At 40.2% G+C, this 27,882-nt stretch overlaps 1 protein-coding gene across 11 annotated transcripts in view; it reads left to right on the top strand.

The window, feature by feature from the left end:
- The first annotated feature begins 4,064 nt into the window (after positions 1-4,064).
- Positions 4,065-27,882, top strand: part of ANKS6 (ankyrin repeat and sterile alpha motif domain containing 6) — a 50,817-nt gene continuing 26,999 nt past the window's right edge. For all 11 annotated transcript variants that reach the window (XR_012629824.1, XR_012629823.1, XR_012629827.1 and 8 more), the window contains exons 1-7: positions 4,065-4,479; positions 7,198-7,697; positions 11,537-11,581; positions 15,100-15,304; positions 19,770-19,876; positions 21,354-21,502; positions 27,341-27,551. Coding sequence is in view for 1 of the 11 variants with exons in the window: in XM_074876079.1 (XP_074732180.1) it covers positions 4,130-4,479; positions 7,198-7,697; positions 11,537-11,581; positions 15,100-15,304; positions 19,770-19,876; positions 21,354-21,502; positions 27,341-27,551 (1,567 nt within the window). In the remaining 10 variants the exon portion in view is untranslated. The remainder of the gene's footprint in view (positions 4,480-7,197; positions 7,698-11,536; positions 11,582-15,099; positions 15,305-19,769; positions 19,877-21,353; positions 21,503-27,340; positions 27,552-27,882) is intronic.

The raw sequence follows: 27,882 nt of genomic DNA, 5'->3' as shown, positions 1-27,882 counted from the left end.
GTCCTTGGTGCTTCTGCGCGGACCCTGTCTTACAGGGTAGGCTTTGGGTCAAGAGTTAAGCTGGGTGCATAGCGCAGAGGCAGAGCGTAACTGGAATTTAGATGAGAGAAAGAACGGTGGATACAGAGGCCTAAAAATAAAATAGATTAAAACCACAGACTTGATGAGTGAGATAGAAACTGTCAGTTATTTCAGGGATCTTCTATCAGACTGATGAATGCTGCATAATTCTTATACTGATATGCCAATAAAAACAGGTGGCATTCAGTGGATTACTAAGGCAAGACCTAACCTGTACTAGTTTGCAGATCTTGGTAGTACGTATATGTGCATATGTACATATGTATGTCTGCATATATACACATACACACACACACAAACATAAAAAATACCTTGTTCAAAAGGTCATATGCAAGCCAGGATAGCTTAAAAGTAGGAAGGATATGCATGGCAAGGGCATTGATTGGTATATTTGCTTGCTATAGGTATGTTTTCTTGATATATGAATGTACTCTTAGCTAAATACCAAGCATGAACTGCAGGCAGTAGAAGAGATGTTGTACATAAAGGAAGCTGTGGCTAGCAAGCTTAGCTGTCAAAAAATATTGGAACAAAACTGCAGTTCTGTGCACAAAATACGGTATGACGTGACCTGTTACTGAACGTCTGTTATATTGGAAACCTAACTGATTTTTATACATTCTTGTGCAGGAACAGTGAATTAAAATACTGAGTGGCAAATAATTTTTGAAAGTTTGGTCAAAGCTATGGCATATTCTGCAACACATAAATGAAGTAAATTCCTCACAAAGCTATAGCAGCTGGTTAGAGTAGACAAAGTGGAGAGTTGCTATATACACCATGATTAAAATTCTGAACCAAGAACTCAAGGGTGTATTAAGTGGTGGAATTAATCTTAGTCATCCTATACTGTAGGCACTTACCACCATTTTTTTTTTAGTAATTTTTTCAAGGTTATTTCTGTTTCTGTGCCTGAAGGGACCAAAGTTAACATATATTAGTCTAATGATACTTGGCGAAGCATCTGCTTTTCTGTGATGGTATTTCTAATATATGTGTCTGTCTTTTCATTAGGGCAGAGAGATGAGAGTCTTCACACAAAACACATACTAAAATTTTCAGGTTTTTTTAACTCATAAGTATGACTTCCTTGAGATTCAGATCAGTAAGGGTTTACAGTAGAAAATAAGCTCTTTATTCCTTGAATTGTCATGAAAATAATGCCATCATATTTGGGGATTTGAGATGTTGTCATACCCAGATACTCATAATGAAGATTATGACTGAGTCAGCTATCTCTAGTTTCCTGGATTTCTTTGAAACAGATTGCTTGACTACTTGCATTTTTCCCTTTCTGAGATGCTTTCGATTATGATGGTAATTTTATAATCTTCCATATTATGTGATCCTGAATTATATATGAGGTAGAAATGTGCTCATGTGTCATGGTATAACGGTACGTCCAAATGTGTTACATCCTATTACTACCCTAAGAGCAACAGAATTTTTTGTCACGTTACCTGGCCAATTTGTAGTTCTACATCACTGCATATTTGCCATATTATACTTACTTCACAGGTACATTACATGCCCTAATGGTTTCCTAGGCTTTGTTTCACAAATGATGAGTTCTGTGTCTTGCAGAACGATGATTCTGATTTTATCTCACCTTGTGTCACCTTGTATTATGACTAGCTTTAATAAAGCTTACATTGGCCCATTTATCTCCCGGCTGGTGTTTTGTTACCATCTACAATGGAGGCTTCTGTTAGAAAACTTTCACAAATGTTGACCTCACATGTTTGCTCTTGCCTTTTCTGCTTTTTGTGGTGGGCCTGTTCTGTTCCTTGCGCTTTTCTCATCTCCTTTAGTCTAAAGTAATTTTCTCATTCATCAGTTTTTTCTCTGTCATTTTAAATTATTTTAACCTTAGAGCAATCCAACACTGACCTATACAAATTAGCGCACTGATGACATGAAGGAATTTCTTCGTCAAAAGCAATGCATTTTTCCCAGATGAGGTTTGGACAAACCTCCCAAACGATTAATGCACAATCTACACTTGAGAATATTGGTATTGTTTTCTCCTGTATTATCTTCCAACCTAAGTCTTCTCCATTATCTTACCTTAATGAACAGTTTGAAAGGCTTATGTTGTTCTTTCATTGGTGAAGAAATCGAGTCCTATATTTTCCAGAGAGCTTAGTACTGCATCACCATGAGAATATTCTATAGCACTTTGTTCACTTCAGAAGAGACCTGATTATTTTTCCCTTGCCTCATGGTATTTTGATTCTCAATCAGTGACAGAAATCACTGAGTGATCATATCTGTATAAATGCCTAGGATGCTAACTGAAGATAGTAATGACCATCCGATGACAGCAGCAGAATTTAGCACAAATAATTTCCTCTCTCATTTTGCAAACCCCAACAAATATTTCCTATTGCTTACCTGTGAGTTTCTTAAAATAAGAATGGCATCTTTTGCTGTTAGGTTCCTAATCACATTCATGATATCTTTGTCTGGAATTTCAAAATACTAGTTAGTAGAATTTGATGGCATAATCATCAGCTACATAACATAGATTTGTATGATCGACATGTTCAATAGCTTATATCCAAGATAAACTGGAGTGATCCTGTCACTAATTTGACTATATACGAACATGCACTTTGATATGGTAAGTATGACCCAGTTTTCTTCAATCATGAATAATGTATTGCATTAATCACTCCTGCCATTCCCTTTTTCCAGGCTCTGAAATCTATACATAGAGTGAATTGTACTGTCCAGTTTTACTGTAATGATAAATTTGCAAAGGTAATTTTTTTTTCTTTGCTGTAAACGGTGCTTTCCCAGAGGATTGGTTTAAGTGGCCATTAACACAGCCAGTACTCATTTGCTGGAGTCTCTCTCCAAGTGTAATTTCTATGGCCCTTTGCTGCAATGGTCTGGCAATCTGGATTTGCAAGTGGATCAGAAGCAGAAAGCCATGTAACTTGGGAGATAAGGATGCCACTGCCTAAAACCAGGGGATGGCTTCATTTTAGTGTCATTTGGTGGTTTCACTACACTCCCCATAAACCTCTCCTAGTCCTCTCATCCCCAAACCCTCCACCACTGTAGTAAGTGCCATGTTCTGATATTGAAGTCACTGATTGTAATAAAGAATGAACTGCCCAAACCTCTAGGACATGATACTATCCTTCAGTGACTGGTCAACTGGAGCCCCAGAGTTATTTCATCAGTGCTTTATTTATTTTTTTTCTTCATAAATCAGTCTAACCTGGAAAAGATTTCAGGTTACAAGGGAGGCTCAAGCTAGAGAGAAGATACTTAGAAATGCCACAAGAAATCACAATTTTATGCCCAAACTCTTTAAACCATAAGCCTAACTGATTGGTTATCAGGGGTTGGGAAATTTGTTTTTTGACTAATAACTGTGAATCTTGAAATTCAGTGAAGGGACTGGTTTTGAGCTAAAAAGGGAAAACAAAGTAGGAAGGTGCAAGTGAAGGCTGAACTAAGTGGAGTGGGGCTGGCAGAGAGAGACCACACCAGGCTGTAGAAGTCATATTAGAAAGCAGGATAAAGGGATTGTTATGTCGGGTGAGCACGAGTAAGCCCCGGAGCGAAGGCTTGCTGCCGTGACCCCACGCAGAAAAGCACCTAATGCAGAGACGCTTCTTTGTATGGGATCCAGTAACGGTAGCAGGCACACGGCGTGGAAAACGGCTGCAGCCCAGATGCGAGTGGATGCCAGGAAACACCTGGGGAAGGGGCAGGAGCCGCGGTGACCCAGGCGCTGGCTGGGGCCAGGAGGGGTGACACCGCCGGGGCAGGGCCAGGGCAGGGCGACCTGGCGGGGAGAGGCGCCGAGGCCCCCGGGCCGGGCGGGGAAGCCCGTTCCCGTCTCGGAGGAGCGCTCCCGGCTGCCCCTCCCCGCCTGGCGAGAGAGGCCGGGGCGCTGCGGCCGCCCTCGGCCGGCCTCCTCCCGCCGGCGGAGTCCCCTCCTCCCCGCTGCCTTCCCAGCGGCCGCCGAGCCGCCGGCGGCGGGGGGGCGGTCGCGGGCGGCCGAGCTGCTCGGGGCTCGCCGGCGCTGCCCATGGGGGAGTGCGGAGTGCCCCCCCAGGTCCAGCTCTTCCTCCGCGCCTGCGAGCAGGGCGACTGCGAGACGGCTCGGCGCCTCTTGGGGCTGCCCGGCGGTGGCGACCCGGCGGCCCCCTCCTCCTGCGGGACCGAAGAGGCAGCGGCGGCGGAGCCCCGGGGCGGCGAAGCGTCCGCCTCGCCGGCTCCCGCCGTGCCCGTGGACTGCACCGACGAGGCCGGCAACACCGGGCTACAGTTCGCCGCGGCGGGGGGCCACGAGCAGCTGGTCCGGTTCCTGCTGCGGAAGGGGGCCTCGGTACAGAGCAGGAACCACTACGGATGGAGCCCCCTCATGCAGGCGGCCAGGTAGGGGAGGGATCAGGGAGAAGGGGGGCGTCTCCGGACGCCATCTCGCCTCGCCGCGGGGCACCGGCCTAGTCAACGGCAGGGCGGTTACCGCTGCCGCCGGCGCTCGGCCCCTTCGCCCTCAAAATCCCGCTCCCCAGGCCGGGGGAGGGCGCCCGGGAGCGCCGCGGGGGCTCAAGGCGGGTTAGCGTGCGTGAGGGCGGGCGGGCGGGCGGGGAAGGTGCCATGTTGTAGGCCGCGGTTGCTCGTCGCTGGTAGAGCGGGGTGGGGATCCGAGGGGTCACCTGTTGCCTTCCCCGGGGGTGGGTGAGGAGGGGTTGTTGGGTTTTAAATTTGGGTAAGCGTTACGCTGGGGTGTTAGGTTTTCCCTTTCAGTGGGAAGGATGTGGTGATTGAAGCTGTGCGTGCTGGGTTTTTGGGTAAAGCCAGGGCAGAATCGCAGTCAGAGGTGACCTGAATGTGAAAACGCTGCGCCCATCTTTCCTTCTGTGGAAATAAGATATGTATACACCCTTACTTCATGGTTTTGGGTTTTTTTTTTTTTTTTGGTATGTGTGTGTCTTACCTACCTGTTGAGAACTCACCTCTGACATAAAACATACTGAAGCAAACAGAAATAATTAATTTCACTTGGCTTTTCCATATTTTCCTAAGCAGCTCACTGGAGAATTATGGAAAATCATTGCTGAGGGTTTTAATGACAAAACTGGATTGTTTTCCGCATCAGTGACGCCATGCCTCATGTAACCCACCGCTGGGTTGTGGGAGGTCCCTGTATTGCTAATGCTGGTGTTTGTGTTTATATATACCAGTACCCTTTGGGTTTACAGATGTGTTTTGCAAGGTTGGAGGGCAGTGCTTTCTATAATAATTGATTGCTTAATTGAGAGGAGAAATGTTTTTTGGTGGTTTTTTTTTTTTCATAACATTAAAGTACTTGGAAGAAAAGAGTCTGTTTCATTTCTCTTTTCAATTAAAGCCCATAGAAAGTTCCTAAAGAATGAGTCACACAGCTGGTTTCCCAGTAAGAACGAGGAAGACAAGGTTCAACAATTTTGTTATTTTATGAAGGTTAAAAAAAAAGGAAAAAAGTTGCAGGAACATTCCTGGATTTTTTTTTTTTCCCCTTAATGAAAACCGTACTCTCATTCTCTAAGAACAATAAACTCAAATCAGAATAACCATTTCACTGTTTTAAAGAAATGACTTGCTGCCATTTGAAAAGTAGGTATCACTGAAACCTGTGGAGAAAGCATAAAGTGGGAGAGCGTGTTTCTTTCTTCTTTTTAATGGATAACCAAAAAGGAAACGTAGTGTTTGTACAAACGTAGGTTTTGAACTATGTACATGTTTAATTTTCTGGCTGTGGTTAGCCCTGTTGAAATTGGACAGGAGATAGCATATATGCATTAAATTAATCACATGTACAGGGTTGCAGGCTCTACTGAGGTGATGCAGTGAAGGCTACCAGGATAGACCTAGGGATTAGACAGGCCCCTCAGGCTTACTTCTGCAGCTATGTACTTTCTGAAATGAAACTAGGGAGTTCTGGTCTCCTGTTAGCAGTTAGTAGCATTCTTTGGGATTTCCTCAACTAACATTTGCTTTGCTGCAGTATACAAAGGCTGCTTTGAGGATCAAAGTTTGATTGTGTTAAACACTGCACAAACATGTAGTAATGCATGATATCTGCAACAAGAGCACAAAGTACACATCTTGTCAGTGTATTATGTTTATTAAGATATGGGATTCCTCAGCTGAGGAGCAGTAAAGGGTTTCCATTATTTCACGGTTAGCTAGATGGTTGGGTTTATGGCTTGCATGATTGTCTTTTACTCACTGACAAACTTCTGGTAGTCAAGAGGTATCAAAGCTGGGTCACTGGTAAAACTGGTGTCAAGGGTTTAATGCTTTAATACTAAGTTTCCTTATTGGAAGATATCTGATGTTACACAGGATTTTCATTTAGCCTAGTGATCCAGCTATATCCTGAAGTCATAACACAAGCCTCACGTAGCAACTGCAACACAGAGTTGAACCACAGGACAAATGACATGCCCATTACCAGTCCCTGTACGCTCACCATCATGATGCTGGGTGTCCCCAGTTGTCAGGAAGGAATATGTGGCTGGAAGCCAGCTCAAGCCCCTTGCTCTTTTCAAAATTGGTTTCATTGGTTGCTCAGTTTTGGTGCTCTGTGTTGGGCTTAACACAGTCTGGCTGACTCAGGAGGGTAATACTTTCTGTTGATTGTTTTAGGAAAGGCCTTTCACACAGCCAGTTGTCCCACTCTGCTGATAGAGCTGTTTCTTTAAAACAAAGGCCACCCTCTGGACCCCTTTGTGTTGAAAGAAGTTCAGCTTTACAACAGCTGTGACCACTGGCTGTGTTCTTTGAGCTTCATGGGCACATGCCTGTCTTCTCTGAGCCTTCTTCCATTGTGGGGGTTCGTTGATGGTTCACAACTGGAAAGCAAGGGATGATGCAAATACAAAAGCCTGGCTATCAAGTTTATAGAACGGTCTTTTTTTTTTTTTTCTTTAGCTTTGACTCTTTGAAGTTTTTATCCTACTTTTTCAGTGCATGCATGATCCCACATAGTGTATTAGTCAATAAGCCAATTTGGTAACAAAGTTTTCTGTGTTCAGAGTATGTCGCTTTTCTTTGAGAAGCCTCTGCCATCCAAGGTGTTAATTCTCCTTATCTCTTTCTCTTAAGATTTGGACATCTAAGCGTGGCTCACATCTTGCTGGAGAATGGTGCTGATCTCAACGCACAGAATAAGTTAGGAGCCAGTGTCCTCACAATGGCCTCCAGAGGTGGCCACGTCAGCATGGTGAAATTGTTGCTGGAATCTGGAGCTTTTGTAGACAATTATGACCATTTTAGCACAAGTGTACTTAACAGCAGCAGAGATGACCTTCCCGATATCACTCCACTAATGGCAGCTGCTCAGCATGGACATGAGGCAGTGGTACATCTGCTATTAGACTGGGGAGCTGATTGTAATTACACTGTGAAGACTATGGGCTGGAGTCCTTTAATGCTGGCAGCTGTTAGTGGAAAGGTGAGCTTGGCACAGCAGCTCATGGAGAAGGGTGCCAATCCTGATCACCTGAATGTACTACATAAAACACCTTTTGAAATCTCTGTTGGCTTCAAACACAAAGACATGAAGGACTACCTGGAATCCCTCACAACAATCAGACCCCAGGCAGGTAAGGAGCGTTTTTTGTTTCGCTTTCATGAAGTTTTGTTTGTATATTTAGAAATTGAAGGGGTTATTTTATGTGTACATGATGTTCTTTATGATATGCAACTAGACTCTTTTGAAAATGTTGGAGTAGGTACACCTACCTCGGGTGAGGGAGGAATGCCCAGCTTCAGCAGATTACCTCCACGTTAGCATGACGAGATTCCTGTCCTGCAGTAAAAATAATGTGAAACATTTTAAAATGTTTTCAATGTTTTTTACTTTTAAAACACATGATCCAGGTGGTCATTTAGGGAAGAAAATTACAAAGGCCTACTTGAAATGGCACTAAAGAAGGGACATAAAAAACAGAGTAGGATATCAAAGAAAGACTATCACAGACTCAAAGAAAACCTAAAAGATAGAAAATCTAGAAAACCTGTATTGTAAGGGGAGACTGAAGAAGTTCAATCTGTCTAGTTTCATGAGGAGGTGGTTAAGAGGCATGATTACTGAAGTGTCCACATTAAGGACAGGACGTCCAATATTGGAGGACCTTTTTATATGGCAGCCAAAGAAAAAGACCCGTGAGTTTGAAGTTAGAAGAATTTGAATGGATGGTAAGACACTATGTTTTGTGGTGAAGCTTAGACTTGGAGTGACTTAGTAGAGGTGTGCAGTCTCATAGTTGCATTCAAGGTTAAATGCCTTTCTAAAACCCATCGTTGGATTGTCTCCACTGGGTATCACATACAAGGCCTGTGACATGCAGAAAACCAAATGAGGTTAATCTAACAGTTTCTTCTACCACTCTCTGAATATATGAAATCTCCTCAAAGTCCTTTGGTAATGGGCTATATTCTAAGAAAACCAGGTATTAATGTGGATGAATAACAAGTCAGCATGTCCCCTACTTTTCTCTTCCTTGCAGGAGAGGGGAATACTTAGTTAACTTCAGGACTCCATAAAATTTATAAGCAACCTCCTCCCTTCAAATGGGAATATGCCTGTTTCTTTGTGCACACGCACAAATAGGCACGCAGACTGCTTGTGTATGTACAAAACTACATTAAATTAACATTATTTCAATGCAATTCTCAAAATGAAGTTAAATGCTGCTTTTATGGTTTTTACTTTTGCTCTGTAATGCATTCGTTATGTGCACTGAATGGGACAAGAGAATTGATAAAGAAACATTTAGTGACCCTGTACTTAAAGAATGCGTGGTGGTCATGTAGCTTTAGCCATGAGGGTGGAAGGATATAAGAAATTGAAGATTTTGTACAGAGAGGTAATGTCTTATTCTAGGAGATCTGAAAGCTTAGGAAGGTGTGAGCAAACTTAGAAGACAACATTTTTCCTTCAGTCTTAACCAGTATGTCCAGTATCATACACTCAACCAAAAGGACAGAATAGTATATTGTACGTCTTTACCAGTAATTTTCCAAGTTCTTTTAATTACTAAGCAAATTTGTATTCTGTTGACAGTTTTTTGTATGTACTTTCCCAGGATTTTTGGTTTTATTGAAGATAAAGGGTAAACCTATTTGCTGTAACCTGTCAGTTTGAAATGTTAATGAATTTAGTTTTAAAAAATCTTTTGCTTACTGTGGATATCTCTCCCAGATACCTTTCCAAATTAGCTTTTCTTTCTAGCTGGTTCTATAAAATATTGTTATTAATGTCTTATGTTAGTTTTGTTAAAGTATTGTGGATTTGCTTCTCTTTCTTCTTTGGAAGTTTGTTTATGCTAACAGAAATGCATTAAATCTGTTCATGAAATCAGACAGTTTGGTTTGGTCATTGTGTTGGACGTTTGAATGGACGATAGTCCACTCTAAGCTCTCTGCCACTTGTGATACCCAAATAGGCTTATTTAAATCTTACCTAATTATGTCTGTATTACACTGCCGTGTAGACATGTCTGCAATCCCCAAAATTGTTAATTTTTATTTGTATTTGGTGTCATTCCTGCAGGTCAAGCTTCCCTTGTACTTTAAGAAGCAAGGACAAAAATCTGATGTTTGTTTCTGCTTCAGAGAAGGTGTTAACTTAGTCAGATGTTGACTCATAGGTTAAGCCATGCTATCAGACCGAACCGGCTGACTGTACACGTTTGCTCATGACCACTCTCTGAGGAATAGCCATCGTGAATCAGACATCTGTGGGATTCACTAGTGCAGCGCTTTATACCTTGCCTGTGCGTTTGCACATACAGAACATATGTGCAGGCAAAGTTGGCCTGATGAGTCTTGGAAGTCTTCTGTAGTCGTACGACTGAGAGTATTGGAGAAGTCTGTTTAAGTTGGGAGAGTGGACTTGCTTTAAAGCAGATGAGTATTCCTGTCACCTCTGCTGAGCAGGAGTTTCCATCAGCAGAAGGGTACTAACTAACTGGGGCAGAGAGGGGCATAAAAATGTTAACGTTCCACACAAATTTCTGCATTGGTTTTTGACAATGGCTTAAAACTCCTCTTGGAGTCTTGTATATCCTGGGAAGAAAAAAGATCCTTTCTCTGATACGGAAGGCAGCAGAAAAGGAACTTTTCTTCTGATTGGTTGCCATAGATAGGGTGAATTGCCTCCCAAAAGAAGACAACTCTCTTCTCAGGGCTGTTTTCAGTAGCAAATTCAGAACTACCCGAAATGGCCTGGGTGTTGCTGGTGTTCTGTCTGTGTCTTTACTTCGGCTTACCTGGACAGCAGTCCTTCCTTCTGGCATCTCCCTGTGGTCTCCCTGAGGCTGTCTCTCTTCCAGGCTTTTCACATGCCAAGTATGGCATCTGGTCCTTTCCTAAACTAATCTTCTGAAATCTGTTTTCCAGTGGTGAGCTCATGCACAGTTCCTTCTATAAGAGCAGTTTCTGAACCAGGAGAAAATGTAGGACCCACCGCTCTCCTTCCCGCTGTTAAAATAAGAGTTTCTCATGGCTCTTTGGACTTTCCATCAGTTGCTTTTGTTCAGCATTTTCAAATTGCTTCCTTTGGAGTCCAGCTATGAACATTAATTTTTCTGTATTATAAAACCAGCAGAATTTGGCTCAGGAAATCTCAACACCTCCTTGCCTTCCTTAAAATCTTTTTACCTGATTGGTTCTGTAGTGTCAGTAATGCTTTGGAAGATGGACGAGGATATATTTTTCAGGCTTGAGTGGAAGGTGCAAAATACGTCACTATTTTTTCCTCATCTTACCTAGTGTCAGCAGTTTCAAAGCTCTTTGAAGGCATGTCAAAGGAATGATCCTTCACTGAAAATATTAAAATTTCTAATAATTACAGTTTTTATTATGGGGATGGTGATCTGGGAGCTGAAGGATTAATGCACAAATAGCAAGCTGTGTAGTTAAATCATCACTATTATTTTGTGACCTTCACAAATTAACCTGGCAATATTCAAGAGGAAATAAAAATGGCACAGTTTGTAAAACTCCTTTTGAGTCACTTTTCAAAATAATCCTGTGCTATTTGACTGTTGGCTGTTGTGTGGAGGATTACACCAGACCACAGAACCATACTGTGTTTCTTTAATTGATATTTCAGTCTTCCAGGAAGGAAACACAGAAGTTTCCAAATACTGGAAAATTTCCTGGTAGAGAATGGAAGTTGAAAGGCAAAAGCCTGTACTGGTGCTTTATTATAGTTTGTAGCGTTAGCTCTGCACAGAGAACCATACAGGTGAGTCATTCTTCCCAAAGAAAATAAAAAAGTTATCAGTGTTTTCTTTGTTCTTATTAAATGTATGTCTAAACATATGTTTTATGGTATCTTTATGTAAATTTTAAAATAGTTTTTGCTATAAAAATTTTACTAGAAATTTTTGATTTTTTTAATGATTGCTAGTAGAAATATTTATATTTCTTCCAGATACAGAAAAGAGGCAACCTGATGTCTTTCATGCTTTGAAATTAGGTAAGTACTTACAGGATTTTTTCACCACTTCTGGTTCTTGTAATTTCAGAGCATGTTTGTTTGCTAGCATGGGAAACCAAGACATGTTCTGTTTTTACATGTGGCTTTGGGTATTTTCTTATTTTTCTTTTAATTTAAAAAATGTGTTTATTTCTTCACGTTCCAATATGAGAAAATCTTTATGAACTCCTGGTTGTGCTCTTCATGCCAAAATGGTGTGTTACAGTAGTTCCAGTTATTCTAAGACCATGCTACCTTTAATACGATGTTTTTGTCCTTCCTCATAAACTTGAAGTGTGAAAACAAAATTGCTAATTGGTGCAAAAAATATGAGCATTGTATTTGCTCTTTAAAGTTCTTTCAAGGAAAGAGTGTTTCAGATTTTGCCTGTTCTCTCATGAGCAAGAGTGACTTTCATGAGCACACAACTGGTGAAACCGTTCCGTGGCAAACGGAAAGAGCCAGTGCCATCCTGTTGACTTAAATTTGGTTTGGGTTCTGATGGGTTGCACCCCAGTGGATGGCAAGCTGCTTTCTGGTTACCTCTTTTCCTGGATCTTCCAGCATAGAAAAAAGTGCTGAAGGGAAGGGTTTGGCCTGAGGCTTCCTATCTGATGGCTTTGGCATGGGAAACAAGACTATTCACTTCCCGCTGAGATTCCGGGTACTGTTGCAGGTCAGAAAACTCTGCACTGTTTGCAATCTCTTTGACAGGCTAGAGAGATTCAGTATTTGAATCTTATCTGATTCTTGCTCTTACAGTTGGCATTTTGCCATTTAAATGTTTTCAGCTATTTGATAGCATGATAGCACGTTTAGCCTATTGCCAGCAGTATTATTATATAAGCAGTCAGAAAAAAAAATAGTCACTCGGTAGTAAAGTTCCTGATGGATATTTTTTTTTTTCCAAATATTGGAAGATGTCATTCCCATGTGAGATTAAATCTTATGTCCAGTGAAGCCATGAGATGTGCCCCATGAGACCTAAGGGGGGGGTCTCTTATCCAGTGAGTCTGCCCTTACTTGGGACTGAGATGCTCCAGACAGTGAGGAAACATTGGTAGTACATCCTTGCACATGCAGTGAGCCTAATAATGCTTACTGGTGCTGTGCTTTCTATGTCCGTGGCAGAGAAAATCTGATCATAGTGCACTGAAAGTTGGCTCTCCCCCTCCTGACTGAGATACATGCATACAGAATAAGTGAGCTTTAGAGTTGAGCACAGCTGCCTCACATTCCAACTTTTTTGTCCGTGTACCCACTCCTGACTGTAACATAATCATGAAGCCTTTAATATGGTTATGGTTCACCTTGCTTTCAACAGGGAGCTGCAACCTGAAGAGAGCTCTGAGTTAGTAACTGTCAGAGTTTCTGCTGGATTTTTAGATCTTTTTTATTATTACTATTATTATTTGTAAATGAGTGATTTTTGTGAAGGAAAATGCCATTTTTTTCTGAACATCTGTCCAAAAGGATTTCAGCAGTGCATCTTTAAATCAACAGTTATCTTCCAAGTTTTATTGTGGCTGCATTCCTATTGAAAAGTTAGAGGTGTGTTCTAAGTGGGCAAGCCTGGCCTTAGTGTTCAGATCTCATCCTGGGTTTGGTACAACAATTTCACAGTTGCTTTTCAGTTACCCATTGTAAGTCACTTTCTCAGGAACTTTATGGCTTTTCAGACTACCAGAACTAGAAATGGGCAGATGTATTAGTGGAGAAGAAAGAGGTTATAGGTAGCAGTATCAGGAGCACTCTCTTAAATGTTAACTCTTCACACTTAAGCCACGAAAACCTGTTCCTAGGAAAGCCTCACGTCTGTTAGATTTTAGAGAGTTCAGCTGCTCTTCTTGTACCGCTGTGACTTTTAGTTTGAGATTTATAAACGTTAGCGCTAGGCTGGAAGGAGGCTTAGGGGGAGAGCCAAATGAATACTTGTCAGCACACTCCTTTAGTTTTTTTCTGAAATACTTGGCTATGGATGGCAGCACTGTGAAAAGAACAGCTTACTAGGTTAAGAAGTGTCCAGGCCAGAGTTCAAAGTCAATTCTGGAGTCTCTGTAGGTTCCACAGTTTCTATTTAACAAAGTCTGTGATGCGGCTCTGTGTTAAAAAAGCTACCTGCTGTCTTTTACTAAATTGAGACATAAGAAAAGTAGTTCTGTGCTTTTGTATCTTTGTTGTTCCAGTAAATTAGTTGAGTGGCATGGGTGGGTGTTCGTTTCAGTGAGTGCATTCAAGTGCCTGCAGGGATTCTGGGATTCTGACTGTTTTTCCAAGGAAAATGTTCATGCCTATGATTGAGTTGAAGGCAGCCCATGTCATGAAGCAGTTTACCATCTGAAGTTTTTTTTAAAGGTGAGAATTTTTCCATTTGCATGGCAGTGGATGATTTGCTTTTTCTTGCCTCTGTTCCTATGGTAGTAAATACTCAGTCACAGAGATCTCTTTTTCCTCTTAACTTCCCTACTTTTGCCTGCCATATGCCATCAAAAAAGTGAGATGGGTGAGCTTAAGCACTCAAGATAACCCTGACTACTTCATACATAGTGCTTGTTCCTACTTTTGTTAAGATTTAGAAATAAAACCACCCTGTTTAAAATATGTTCAGTAGCATGTTTTGTACTGTTTTTTGTAATCTAGACAAGAACTCAATGACTACCTGCCTCTTTCTGTGAACATTAGGTTCACTTTTAAAGAACTAGAAAGATGACAGGAATAATGCAGTAGTCTTGAGCAAGAAATAGGGAAGTTTTGTATTGGCGATTTAGTTTAAGTATTGGAGGCAGAGTTAAAAAATTCCAAACTGTCTGAATATAAGAAAATTGAGGACTGGAATATATTGGTTTCTTGGGAGGTTGTGGAATTGTATCGATAGAGGTTTTTAGAATCTGAACCACCTTTGTAAGAGGAACTTACAGGCTAGTGTGACATAGGTCATGGTTCTACCTGCTTAAGGCAAGGGATGGCCTGTCCACCACCTTTCAGAGTGCCTTTGTACCCACTCTCTTTGATTCTAAAATTGCTGCTTTCTGTGTTTTCAGCCTGTGGAAATGGAACAGGGATCTTCATCCTGCTGAAGGACAAATCATGGTGTCTCAGCTTCATCAGTTTTCCTTGCATGACATGATCTTATGACAATTTAATAGAAATATACCCTACTTGTGTCTTCACATGTGGGATGCACTGCAGTTTATACAGCCTTTATAGCTTAGTTGTTCATTTCAGAAAATGATTCTTGTAATGCGATTGTATTGTAAGCGTACAGGTAGGGAAAATGAGGCACAACAGTGTCTCGTGTATACCACAATTTTATGTAGCCTGGGAAGATGTACTGATTAAGTAAAAGACAAATCAGTACAAATATTTAGCTTTAGTGTTGCAGTTGCTCTTGTACTTTATTTTTCTTTTTTATTTCCACGAAATGTAGACCAATGTCAGCAAATCAAAATACAGATTAATTCAGTGGCTAAGCAGTTCTCTGTTGCTCATGTAGATTATGTTTTATCACTGTTTTGCAGGAAACTTTCAGCTGGTTAAAGAGATTGTTGATGAAGACCCAAGTCAGGTCAATATTACCAATGTTGACGGTGCGTCTCCCTTAATGATTGCGGCTGTAACTGGACAGCTGCCCCTTGTTCAGCTCCTTGTTGAGAAAAATGCTGATATTGACAAACAGGATAATGTTCATGGCTGGACAGCACTAATGCAGGCCACATACCACGGGTAAGATACATGTTCTCTTTGGGTTTAGCAGTAAAGAAGTTTCTTCTTACATCCCAATAGAAGAAATCTTTTTGATACTGACTCTGGAAGCAAAGGGGTCTTACAAGAAATTGGGAGACCTGTGATCTCAGTTTTCCAAGACTCTTGCACTGCCCTCAGCTTTTCAGAGCAGACCTGAATGCCATTTGGTTTTCAGAAGGAATGGCATGTTTGGAAACTTGAATCTTGCTCAGTAAGTGCTGGGAACATAATGCTTCAGGCAGGCACTAGGAACTTTGGTGCAGATTTCAACTTTCATTCTTTGATGTTTTTTAGTGTTTTGTAAGATAGTATCACCTCCTGTCAGGGTTGTAGGCCTAGATCAAGTTGTGAAGCTTCAAGGCAAATCACCCTTCTTATGTGCCATATTTTCTAGTTTTAAAACTATTCTTATGTTCCCCTATTCAGCCTTTAGTTTTCATGGAGTTTTCTGAAATGCACCCACTGGAGAACTGGTTGTCATTTTCTCTAAAGCTACTTTATAAATGCAGGTAGGCACTTAAAGAGTCAGACCCCAGAAATTGGCTTGTTACTTCACATGTGATCTGTGTCATATACTTGGCATTGTCTGAATACAGGATATTCCATTTAGGAAGATGAACTTTTTTCTGTTGTAGACAAGGCCCTCAGCAAGGTTAAGACTCACTTCACTGCCTGATAATGCTCACGTTAATTGTACAAATGCAGATATCCTGCTCCAGCTTCTGTTTTTAGTCAGCATATCTCACTGTACTGTGAAAGTGCAACAAAGGGGAAAAATAGGAGGTCAATTTGTCATTGCTTTGTGAAAATTTTCTGAAGTAGTTCCTGGGACCTACAGAAGATGAGATTCTCTGCTTCCTCACCAGTGCAGTACTGATAGCAACAATAGGCATTTCACAGAAGTGCCTGAAGATAAGTTTTTCTGGTGCGGCCATTTCGACTAGCAGCAGCCACCGCAGCACACAGCTGGAGTAGAAGCAGCCAGCAGAAGGTGATGTGCAGGGCTGCTGGCATGTCCTCTTGCCAGTACTCAAGCACTCCTTGTTTGTGGGAGTACAGAGCACAGCGGAGTACTGTATGTGTTCAGATACTGCCCTTGCAGTTTCCTGGAGGACTGTGTTATGAAGATCCCCTTCCCTATTATATCAATCAGTCCTACTTTATAGTATGAAATTGTATTAACTTGTTAAGACACTTAAAATTTGAGGTAGTGGAATTTTACTGGAGACTTTCATATTGTTCATGCTTAAGTAAAACAAAGTAAAGGACACCAGCTCAGTGGAAGAACCAGAAGAATATTCCAGCCCTGGAAATAAGGACTTGACTTATTGGAAATGTAGAGCTGTGCATAAAGGATAAAAGATACCCTTAGTCAACCAGGATAACACCGGCATCATAGCCCCTCTAATGCATCATTGAAACCCTCCCAATGTTGTCTGGCATCATAGATAAGTAACGTTAGCAAGCCTGACTCCAGGATCAATAGATGAGCAGCAACAATGCTGCAGGAATACAGTTGCTTTGCAAAGTTTTACTGTGATTAGTAATTGGTAGTGTGGGTGTTAGCGATTAGTCACAGAATCATTCAGGTTGGAAAAGACCCTTGGGATTGAGTCCAACCATCAGCCCTACTCTACAAAGTTCTCCCCTACACCATATCCCCCAGCATCTCATCTAAACCACCCTTAAACACATCCAGGGATGGTGACTCCACCACCTCCCTGGGCAGCCTATTCCACTGTCTGACCACTCTTTCTGTGAAAAATTTTTTCCTAATGTCCAGCCTAAACCTCCCCTGTTGCAGTTTAAAGCCATTCCCTCCTGTTCTATCGCTAATCACCTGTGAGAAGAGACCAGCACCAACCTCTCTACAATGTCCTTTCAGGTGGTTATAGAGAGTGATGAGGTCTCCCTTTAGCCTTCTCCTCCTCAAACTAAACAGTCCCAGCTCCCTCAATCTCTCCTCATAGGATCTGTTCTCCAGGCCCTTCACCAGCTTCATTGCCCTCCTCTGCACTCGCTCCAGCACCTCGATATCTCTCTCGTATTGAGGTGCCCAAACTGGACACAATACTCCAGGTGTGGCCTCACCAGTGCAGAGTACAGGGGGACCATCACCTCCCTACTTCTGCTGGTCACACTATTTCTAATACAAGCCAGGATGCCGTTGGCTTTCTTGGCCACCTGGGCACACTGCCGGCTCATGTTCAGCTGTTTGTCAATTAGAACCCCCAGATCCTTCTCTTCCAGACATCTCTTCAGCCACACCTCCCCAAGCCTGTGGCGATGCATGGGGTTGTTGTGGCCCAAGTGCAGGACCTGTCACTTGTCCTTGTTGAAGCTCATCCCGTTAATGTTGCCCCACCGATCCAATCTATCCAAGTCTCTCTGTAGTGCCTCCCTATCTTCATGCAGATTGACATTCCCGCTTAACTTGGTGTCATCTACGAACTTACTGATAATGCACTCTATGTCCTTATCAAGATGATCAATAAAGATGTTGAACAGAAATGGTCCCAACACCAAGCCCTGAGGAACACCACTTGTGATCGGCCGCCAGCTGGATTTAGCTCCATTGACCATCACTCTCTGGGACTGTCCATCCAGCCAGTGCTTGACCCAGCAGACTGTTCACTCATCCAGGCCATGAGCAGCCAGTTTTTCTATGAGAATTCTATGGGGAACTGTGTCGAATGCTTTTTGAAAATCCAGGTAGACAATATCCACAGCTTTTCCCTCGTCCAATAGTCGGGTCATCTTGTCATAGAAGGAGGTCAGGTTTGTCAGTCAGGACCTGCCTTTCATAAACCCATGCTGACTAGGCCTGATCCACTGTTTGTCCATTACATGACTTTTAATGGCACCTGAGATGACCTGCTCCATGACCTTCCCTGGTACTCAGGTCAGGCTGACAGGTCTATAGTTTCCTGGATCCTCCTTTCTGCCTCTCTTGTAGATGAATGTTACATTAGCTACCCTAGTCAAATTGTGTTGTACCAAAATGCTCAAAGGGTACAAGAACCCTGTGTAAAACCACATTAGGGGTGCCCCAATTTGGCTGTGACACCTCATGTGCATGAATAAATATTTACCCTTGTAACTCTATACTTTATATTCTAGCCTTTCTCCTTGGTCAGCATGGGCCAGCTGTGAATTTTTGTAACTCGAAATCTCTGCAGAGCCTCAGCTTTACCTTTCTCAGAAACAACAGTGGTATGGAGGGTCTCTAGTTTGAAGGAGGGAGCAGGCAAGGTCTGTGTGAGCCAGGGGCACTAAAGGATTGTGTCTCTGTGTGCCTTCGTGGTGCAGGACTGGAAAGCAGGATGGGGGGATGACACAGTTTTAAGGAAGAGAGGAAAAGTAGTGGGAAGTATGCAGAGGAGCTGTGAGGATAAGCAGAAATTTTGTTAGAACAGAGAAGGAACATTCTTCCTCCATTTTAGGTTTATTTTATCTGGAGTGAGTTCAGAAGTGAAAACTTGGTCTGTACAGTAAGAAGTAATGCTCTGGAGGGGTTGAGATCTGTTTGTCAGCTTTAGTATTAGAGTTTGCAGTCACCTATTGCTACTTAGGAAAATTTTTGCTCATGTTGCTTATGCATGTCTGTTTTTATACAAGGTCAGTCTCTGCTCAAGAGGAGTTTTGTATTAAATACATTTTCCCTGGCTTTTTTGCCTGTTTGCCTATTTTGCAGACTGAATTACAGTATTGTTTTTAACTCATGAGGCAAGGCCTGCTTATTTATTCAGGTGTATGAGAAGGGAAAGGGGCTAATGGGAATGGGATGATGAGTTCCATTTACGCAAGTAGCTTTTATGAGCTTTTGTTGGAAGGTATTTGTGTTGGTCATCTTTTAATGCTGATTGGCTGTGCATTTTAAACACCTCAAAGAAGTGATAACGTGCCTTCTTAATTGTATAATTTATATCTCTAATTAAAGTAAAGTACTGTTTGGAGTTTATAAATTATCTTCAGTCAGTTCGGCTTTTCTGTACGTAGTTTCTTACCTGTTCTGAATATGAAGTTGTGTTGAAGTATTAGTGATGGCACATGATGACTACTGGACTGACCTTTGTCTTTCCACCTGCATTTTTGCCCTAGGCATTAATGGCTTGTCACTGGAAAGGTGTTTGGCAACAAATCCAGAGTCAATTGAAAAAGGTCAGTTTAAGAAACTGACTGTTCAGATTAGGTTTTTTAGGCTGACTTTTTGCATGTTGATTAGTGTAATTCATAGCGAGTAAACAGTGATTGACAAAGGAATCATGAGAGCTTCTGAATAGCTTGTGAACAAATTTTAGACTTGGTTAGCTATGGAAAAGGTAAAACTCTGATCTCTAATTGAGGAGCAGTGGTATAAAAGGATGAAAATGGAGTATTAGGGGTTTCTTTTTCTAAAAAAAAGGTTTTAACATGAGCAATGCATTTTTTTCTTCCCTTAAAGAAACAAAGATGTTGTAAAGTATTTGTTAAATCAAGGAGCTGATGTCAATCTTCGTGCAAAAAACGGATACACAGCTTTTGACCTGATAATGCTGCTAAATGATCCAGGTATGTTATTTCAAAGAGCACAGAGGAAATGTACAACATAAACAGATAAACATCCCTTCCAATCTAGAAAATACATTAAAGTTCCTAGGAATTATCCTCTGAGGTCCATCCTTTGAGGTCCAGGCTGCACTGGACCAAGAAAGGATACTGCCTGAAAATGGTGGGGTGTGAGTTAATTGGTTAGATGAGTATATACATTTATGGGATAATGGATTTTGTGCATTCCTCTGGCCTTTGTTTTTGAAGATGCTCCAAAATGTGGTGTTTGTGTCACCAGAGCCAGTTCAGTGGCATTTGACTGTGGTAGCCCAGGTATTCTATAGTGTCATTAGCACAGAGCTATGAACTGGAGCTAGAAATTTCTGCTCAGTAAACAGCAGTAAAGGGACAGGACAAAGAGAGTGCAATCAGAACAAAATTAGTGACTCCTGGCTGAACCTCCCACTAGGTCTTTAAAGGCTGAGAATAAATCACACTTCAGGATTCAGGTTGCTTTTGTGGGAGTACTTTAGAAAAAGGCAGCACATTTTGGGGAGACTTCAATGAAACACATCTAGTTTTTGTTGTAGTTTGTTTAGCCTATATAATTTGTTATTGCTAACCTTGCCTGGTACCTGAATTGCTTTATCTGAAGCCAAAAAATACAACTGCTGATGGAATTAATGTTTGTTTTCTCTGTATTTACTTACTGTGATGGTTTTGGTCACTAGCAGATACCTTTACTTTGTCAAAAGTAGATCACTAATAGTATGAAATTTTAAAAATAAATGCAGTGAATTATTTCATAACTAATTTCTTGTACGACAGAGTAGTTTATCTTGTTACCTGTCAGTATATATATAGGTCAGTTCTGTCTGCCCTTCTGAAAGTGTTTCCTGACTTCTGTACAAAATACAGATTTACAGAATATTTTTCTTTTTTTTTGCTTTCCTGTCCTCATCTCATGCTCATTCTTTTTTCTTCCTCTTCCTTTCTTTTTTCCTTACTTTTTTTGTCCACCTTTTTTTCTTCCCATGTCTTTTCAGCCCCTTCATTGTCCAGGCTGAACATCTCCTTTCTCTTTGGGATTTAATTTCAAGCTTCTTTTCTGCAACCTACGCTTGAAGAAAGAATATTCATTTTTCTCTACTCTCTTCTGTGTCAGGTGAGAAAAGGGAGCATCACAATATTGTTCTTCAGCGAAGTGCGAGAGGAGGCAGTTCACTTGGTCACACATGACTGATTCCAACTGAATAGCATGCTTATTTATTTTGATAAATACGTTTAGAGAGTGATGGTAAGACTGCAGCCCACTGTGTGGAGAGAAGGCATGGGAAACCTAGGTCAAGAGAGGAGGTTTTGGGGGTTCATCTGCTTTGTGTTTGAGAGGTAGATCAATTACAGCTTATGTGGGATTTATAGGGAGAGTGTCAGCATATCAGTCGTAATTTGAGAAAGCAAAACAGAATAAACACTACCTTAATTTGTTTTCTTTTAGACACAGAGCTTGTACGGTTACTGGCATCAGCATGCATGCAAATAGACAAAGACAAGAATAAACTGAACAACAGATCATCTTTGCCTTGTTCTAGAAGTAGGCAATCCTTAAATGTCCCAATGTTGCCAGATGACAAAGGAGGTCTAAAGGTAAATACATTCACTCTTAATAAATAACCAGTGATTGTTTCCTGTAATGTATGAAGCAGAGAAAGTAATTGCTAAGAAGTACTTTGGATCTAATACGTAAGAGGTTTTTTTGGGGGTGTGTGGTCTGAATTCCTCATTGACAGCACTTCCTGGTTTTATGAAATATGTGTTCAGCTTTTTTTTTGTCAGATGGCGAGGCAAAGGGAAGACTTAAGGAAGAGTTTGCATCGAAGCATTTGAGTGCCTAGAAATAGATCCTGTAATTAAGTAGTGGAAGATACTATGTTCATAAGTTTGGAACTGAATTTCCATTATGATCTTAATTTTAAATTTGCCTTTAAAATCCAAATGTACTCCATCTTTAGTAGGCTGGTTTTATACTCATTGCTAAGTTAAAAAAAAAAAATTAACAAAAAAGTTTTTTTGAAATTGGAGTGGATGTGTTAAGGGAATTTGGCTAGTGTCTCCTAACATAGTGAGAAACTGCCTATTTATATGTTGTTCTATGTAGAAATTGCAGCAGTAGTTCTTTTATTTTACTTTTATGGTATTTAGTAGACTCTAGAAGAAGGAAGGATGATTTTGGGAGGAAACTGAAGTTCTGGTAATGTACTTGAAAATACTCCTTGGACTCTGTGTGGAACAGCCCAAAAGACTTTAGAGGCTGTATCTCTTGTCTACTTCTAGGACGGAGGGTAGACTTAATTTCAACCATAAACAGAAACAGGCTTTTGGCATTGAAAATTAAGAAGATCATAGCAGAGATTTTAATATGACGAGTGGAAGAGTGTGCAGTTCAGGTTTATATGTCCTCTGGCATGCTGTATCTTAACTTGAAATTGGCGGTAGTCCAGTAGGAAACCAGAGAGTCAGAAAAAGTGCATGCCACTTACAACGTAAGTCACAGTATCTTTGTTTATGTTTGCAAAAAAAAGAAGGGAAAAGTATTAGCTTATTTTGTTGTTGTTGCTGTTGTTGTTTATTTAGGTGAATAATTTTTGATTATGGTATACCTCAGAATTTTCTCGGGTCCCTGATCTCACATTTTTAGTGTAAATATTATCAGGGCCTTGGAAACACACATGGTAATTTCCAGGCTATTGTTGACATGGATTTTAAAGACCTTTTAAAGTTCTACTTTAGCTCAAATCTGTTTTGCAGTTTTAACTATGAAACAACAAGTGGTTATTTTCATATGATTATTCTATTATTTGATACGATACAACTTCAGTATGAATTCAGATGGACCTATTTAAGAATGCAGTTACTTATATAGGTGATTGTCACAACAGCTTTTGGCTTTACGGAATACAGATCAACAACAGGTCACATGGCAGCTCTTGCAGTGTTATGATGCAAAGGCTTGAGTTAGGGTCATAAAAGATTATGAAGTGAAATTAAGAAAAAATTACAAGACTTGTCAATGATAAAAATGTACATGTGAGTACTGACGCTAACTTAGTATTTTGATGTGTGGAATGTTTAAGTATTTGGTCTCAAAACTACAAAATATTACAGTGTTTACAAGTTAAGTCTTAATCAAACACTTTTTCAGCAGAAACTGTATTCTGTATAGTTCTCTGATATATATATATACACGTAACCTGAAAGACAACGTAGCCCCCTCTTCCATCACTGCTTAATGCTTTATTAACCATTCTGTCTGACCACAAGTATGTTACATATCTTACTCTCCTTATAAATGTTCAGAGAGGGTATAAATGACAATTACAGATTGCCGGGGGGGAAGTGTGTCATCAGACTCATCTCTCTTTGGACCAGCATGTGAAGAGAGTGCTGAAGTGAGGGACCTCTCCTGGGTTTTGTAGCAACAGTGCTTGCATGTGGGCAACTGCTCTGTGCTGAGCCAGAATTGTAAACCAAAGATATTTATGGTGACTCAGCCAGTACATAAATTTTCTGTCTAGATCAGTGCAAATGACAGAATGTGAGGGTCTACAGAATCATGGAAATGTAAAAATGAGAGGGAACTTGACAGGCTTACCTGCCTTTACGTAAGGAGACAGAATGAACATGCCAAGAACATCCTTGATGGAAGTTTCTGTTCTCTCTTCCTTCACTGTGGTGAAGAAGATCCTTTGGTCCCATGATCTCCATCAGCACCCAGTTCCACTGCTTGTCGCTTCTTGCTGTTAGAATTTTTTTCCCCGATCTAATCTGTATCTCTTGCTGCATATTAAGTTGGTTGATTCTTGTTCAGTGGCCACCTTCATTTTTATAAGAACTATATAAATACTTCAAGAACTATCATATTCTTTTCAATCTTTTTTTTTCTTCTAGACTGAACAAAAGTAATTAATTCAAATTTCCTTGTTTGCAGGTTATGTTTCCTAAACTTCTTACTATTTCAAATTTGTATCTGTCAAGGTGAGGGATTCAAAACAAGTCATGAGATTGCAGCTAATGTCTCAGTATCACATAGTGGTGTACAAAAACTACTTGCGCAGTTGTGTGTTTCATGCTGTTATCAGTGAAATTCACCTATTTTGCAGCAGTAAGACATCGTGCATCTATACTTAGTTTGTAGTATGTTATGACTCAGATGTTCTTTTTTTTTTTTAGTACAACTGCTTTGCTATTTACTTCCTTTTCTGAATTTGGACACTTGATTTCTTCTTCTTACATGTCAGCTTGACCCCTACTGAATAATGTCAATTTTTCAGTGTTAAAATTTAGAGCATCTTAAGGTGCTAATGAAACTGTCCAGATAGATGTCTTCCATAGACTCTGCAAAATATGTTTCATTGTTGCTGTTGTTAATGAACATTTCCAAACTCCTGTTTCACTCCACAAAGTATGACCTCCCAATTTGAGATCAAATTGTTGGTAATTTGTCTTTTAATATGTTTTTTGGCTATGCTGGTTTTCCTATACTAATTTTATTTAAACCATATTTTCCTCAGTTGTTCGATGAATGTTATATGGAATAGTGATAAAAGCTTTATTACAGTCAAGCTATGTTACAGCTTTTCTCCCTTCTGCCCACTTGACCAGTATTCTGTCACAGGGAGAGATTGATTTGATGGGATTTATTCCCAACAAACCCATGCCAGCTGTCTGCTATGAGCTGTGGTGATATGCAAAGTTTTTTCCATTATGTCCTTTCAAGTTAAGCTTTTTGATCATTAAATTTTCAGATTTTCCTCTTTGGGGTAAGGGTGATGACGTATTTGTCTTTTGATTGATTTCTGTAACTTCTTCCATCCTCTTAACTTATCTTGAAGATAATCATTATTTGTTCAGAGGTCATGTTGCCTATAATTACTCTAGGGTAATATTAATCAGTCTTGTCTGGTTTTAATTTGTGTAAGCTCATTTAAATATTCTTACTCTCTTAAGCAAATGCACATTCATTCATACCTTCCTCCTGTTAATGGTATTCATACTAAAATATCTGATCACAGTAGGCTGATTTTGAAGTTTGAAAAAAACAAACCCTTTTCTGTGTCTCCTATTTGATCACTTTTGTCATTAACAAGTAAATTTTTTATTTTGTTGTGTGTTTCTTTTATTTGTAATTTATGTGTAATACAGGCCCTTGTACCTTTACCTACTGATTAGGTAGTGGATAACCATGATCTCATTGTTTACGCCTTTCACACAGAAAGTGTTAACTGCTTTGCTTCTCACCATTTTGTGGACTTTAAAGCAAAGTTGTGTCTTTTCCATACGCAAAAATTTTATTTCCTCTCTTTTCTTCCTGCCTGTGCTTCTTTAGCAAGTTATACTCTCAATGTCAGTATTAGAGCACTGTGAATTGTCACATTCAATTTCTTTTTTAGATTAAAGTTGTTTGAGAGCAGAGATTCCCAGTTCTTCCCCTTATTCTTTCATTCCTAATATTGTTTCAGATGTCTAAGGTATTTCTCAAGTGGCAACACCATTTTTCTGTTCTTTGATACTGTTGCCTTCTCCCACTGCTACTAGATTTCAGCCTTCTGACAGACACTATTTTTAACCACAAATGCATTTTTGTAACTTGTGTGCTTTGGTCTAGTTTAAAGCCCTTTACTGCAGCTTCTGTGTATGTGTGATGTGGTAGGGTATATGGAAAGACCACAGCCTTCTGCAGCAGCAGACTGGAAACTTCAGAGCTCAGACCACCATACTCTGCATGCCAGAGGACAAGATGAACCTCTCCACTATTATTCTTGTCTTGTTGAGAGCAGTAGGTCGTTATATGGTAACACAGTGGCTGTACTTACTCCATTTTGGGTTAGTTTGTGGTGTCAGCATATGTTAGCCAAGGCAGAAGCACTGTGAAGAAGAGTAACAAAGATGATAGGAACTTAGAAGTGATCTTTGTTACAGGAGCAAGCTAGCTTCAGTGAACAAAACCAAACCGCATTGTGCAAGCAGTCTCTCTTGTAAGCTCATTGTACTCCGTGTTAAAACTAGATGGATTTTTTTTTTCCCTTTCAGTTCCTTTTGAAAGGTGAATAAACACTGAACTGTGTGGTTTTCATTGCTTTCTCAGAACTATTTGTCTCTCTTGCCTTTTTTCATCATTTGTTGCTGAAAGTAATGTAAATCTTTATTAGTTATGGGTCCAAAGAGATATAAAGGTCTGAGAACTCTATCCATTACTATTGCTCTGTGCAGATTTAAAATCTTTTTAATGATCATCTGCTGGAAGGATTGATTTACAGGGAATAAGTTTACAGTTTATATTACTTCTACTGTATGACAGTTGGGAAGGCATATATCAGTAAGCACTTGAAAAATGTTAAATGCCAAGGAGCGAGAGGAATATGTATGATGAGAAGGAATGGCTAAGAATAAAGAGTAAACTAGGAGAGTGTGTTACCTGGATTGTTATCACATAAAGCTGACTTGATGAAGTATCATCACTTTTACATGACTATTTTTTTTTTTTTTTGAAAGTGTTTCAGAAAGGGAAGAAGAAGCTTTACTAAGAAATAATCAGAAGATAGTTATAATCTGATTTACTTACCTACAGGCTACATAATCTTTAACACAGATTGCTTAGGTCTTCCTAATATAGCCTGTAGGTCTTGTGTAGTCTAGAGAAATGTCCTGCTAAATACTTGAAGCATCTTGCACTGTCTGCCTGTGAAAATGTGTAAGTCTGTAAATACTTGGGTAAATTATATTTTGAGCAAAGATGGTCCTTTCATGTAACAGTTTCGACATATGTGATATGTGTATAGGATGGAGGTTGTAGATGCAGTAGTCCTACAGTTGGTGTTGTTTTCACAGCTGATACTTCCTTGCCTTGCTCTTTTTCAGTTTATAGTCTTTCCAGTCTGGCAGGGTTTAAGTTATCTGTATGGCAACACTGTATGGATTGTGGATCTTTAGTCTGACAGGAATACTGTCAGAACTCTTCCAGTTTGACACTGATTTTGAAAATCTTGAGGAGAAGGTTTCATACAGATTGGATAAACTTCTATGCACACCTCTAAGAAGCAGAAAATATAAATTTTCACATGGTGAAATTGGAAGTTAATGGGCAGATTAACTATTTGCGATGTAGCTGTAAAAATTTCCTATTCAAATTGCCCTAATACTTTTATCTACCTTGTCTTTCTAGATAGTGTGGAAAAATATTGTAAGGCATTTGACAGATGAAAAATAAGGAAAGAGATTAATCTTATGCGTACAAATTATGGTGAAGGATTCTGTTGATAATTGCAAACCACTTTAACATTGCTTTTGTAGTTTATCTCAAAAACTCCTTGACAGATTTATTGCTGCTCTAAGGATTACTTAATTGCACATTTCTTTGCCTCTTTTTTTTTTTTTTTTTTTTTTTTGTAGTTGGAACTAAATTGTTGTGTCTTCTTATCAATCTAGTCCTGGTGGAGCAGGATGTCCAATCGATTCCGCAAACTGAAGTTGACTCAGACATTGCGCCATGGATTTCCTTCCAATCAGTTTGTGCCTTTTCCTGATGAGCCTGAACCATCATTAAATTCTACCATAAAAGCAGTTTCACAGAGTGATACGGACACCTCTGGAAACCTGGATGCTGCTACAGCTCGGATCACAAATAACAAAGCTAGTGGTAAAGCCAGAGTTGTCTTGTGGGAAGTGAGCTCTTGAGGGATAGTCAAGATGATACTATTTCTAATTTATTGATTTAGATTTTATTTAGCTTAATACAACTGAAAAGATCCATAATGTATTTGTAGTATATAGAAAGAGAGATGTTGGTACTCCTGACTGTTGATCATGCTGTACACTCAGTGCAGCATCATTTAAGCAGGAAAACGCTGATGTTAATGTTCTGTTGCAAGCACCATTAAATTGGACAGTAGAGACAGGCCACTCAAAAGTTGTTAGTATCTTTCATAAACTAATTTATGTAATGAAACCCAATTTATTTAAACAAATAA

Source organism: Strix uralensis, chromosome 1 (genome assembly GCF_047716275.1).
Source record: "Strix uralensis isolate ZFMK-TIS-50842 chromosome 1, bStrUra1, whole genome shotgun sequence".
In the NCBI taxonomy this organism is placed as follows: Eukaryota; Metazoa; Chordata; class Aves; order Strigiformes; family Strigidae; genus Strix; species Strix uralensis.
Note: the sequence above shows the minus strand (reverse complement) of the source record. Positions and strands in the feature narration are given on the sequence as shown.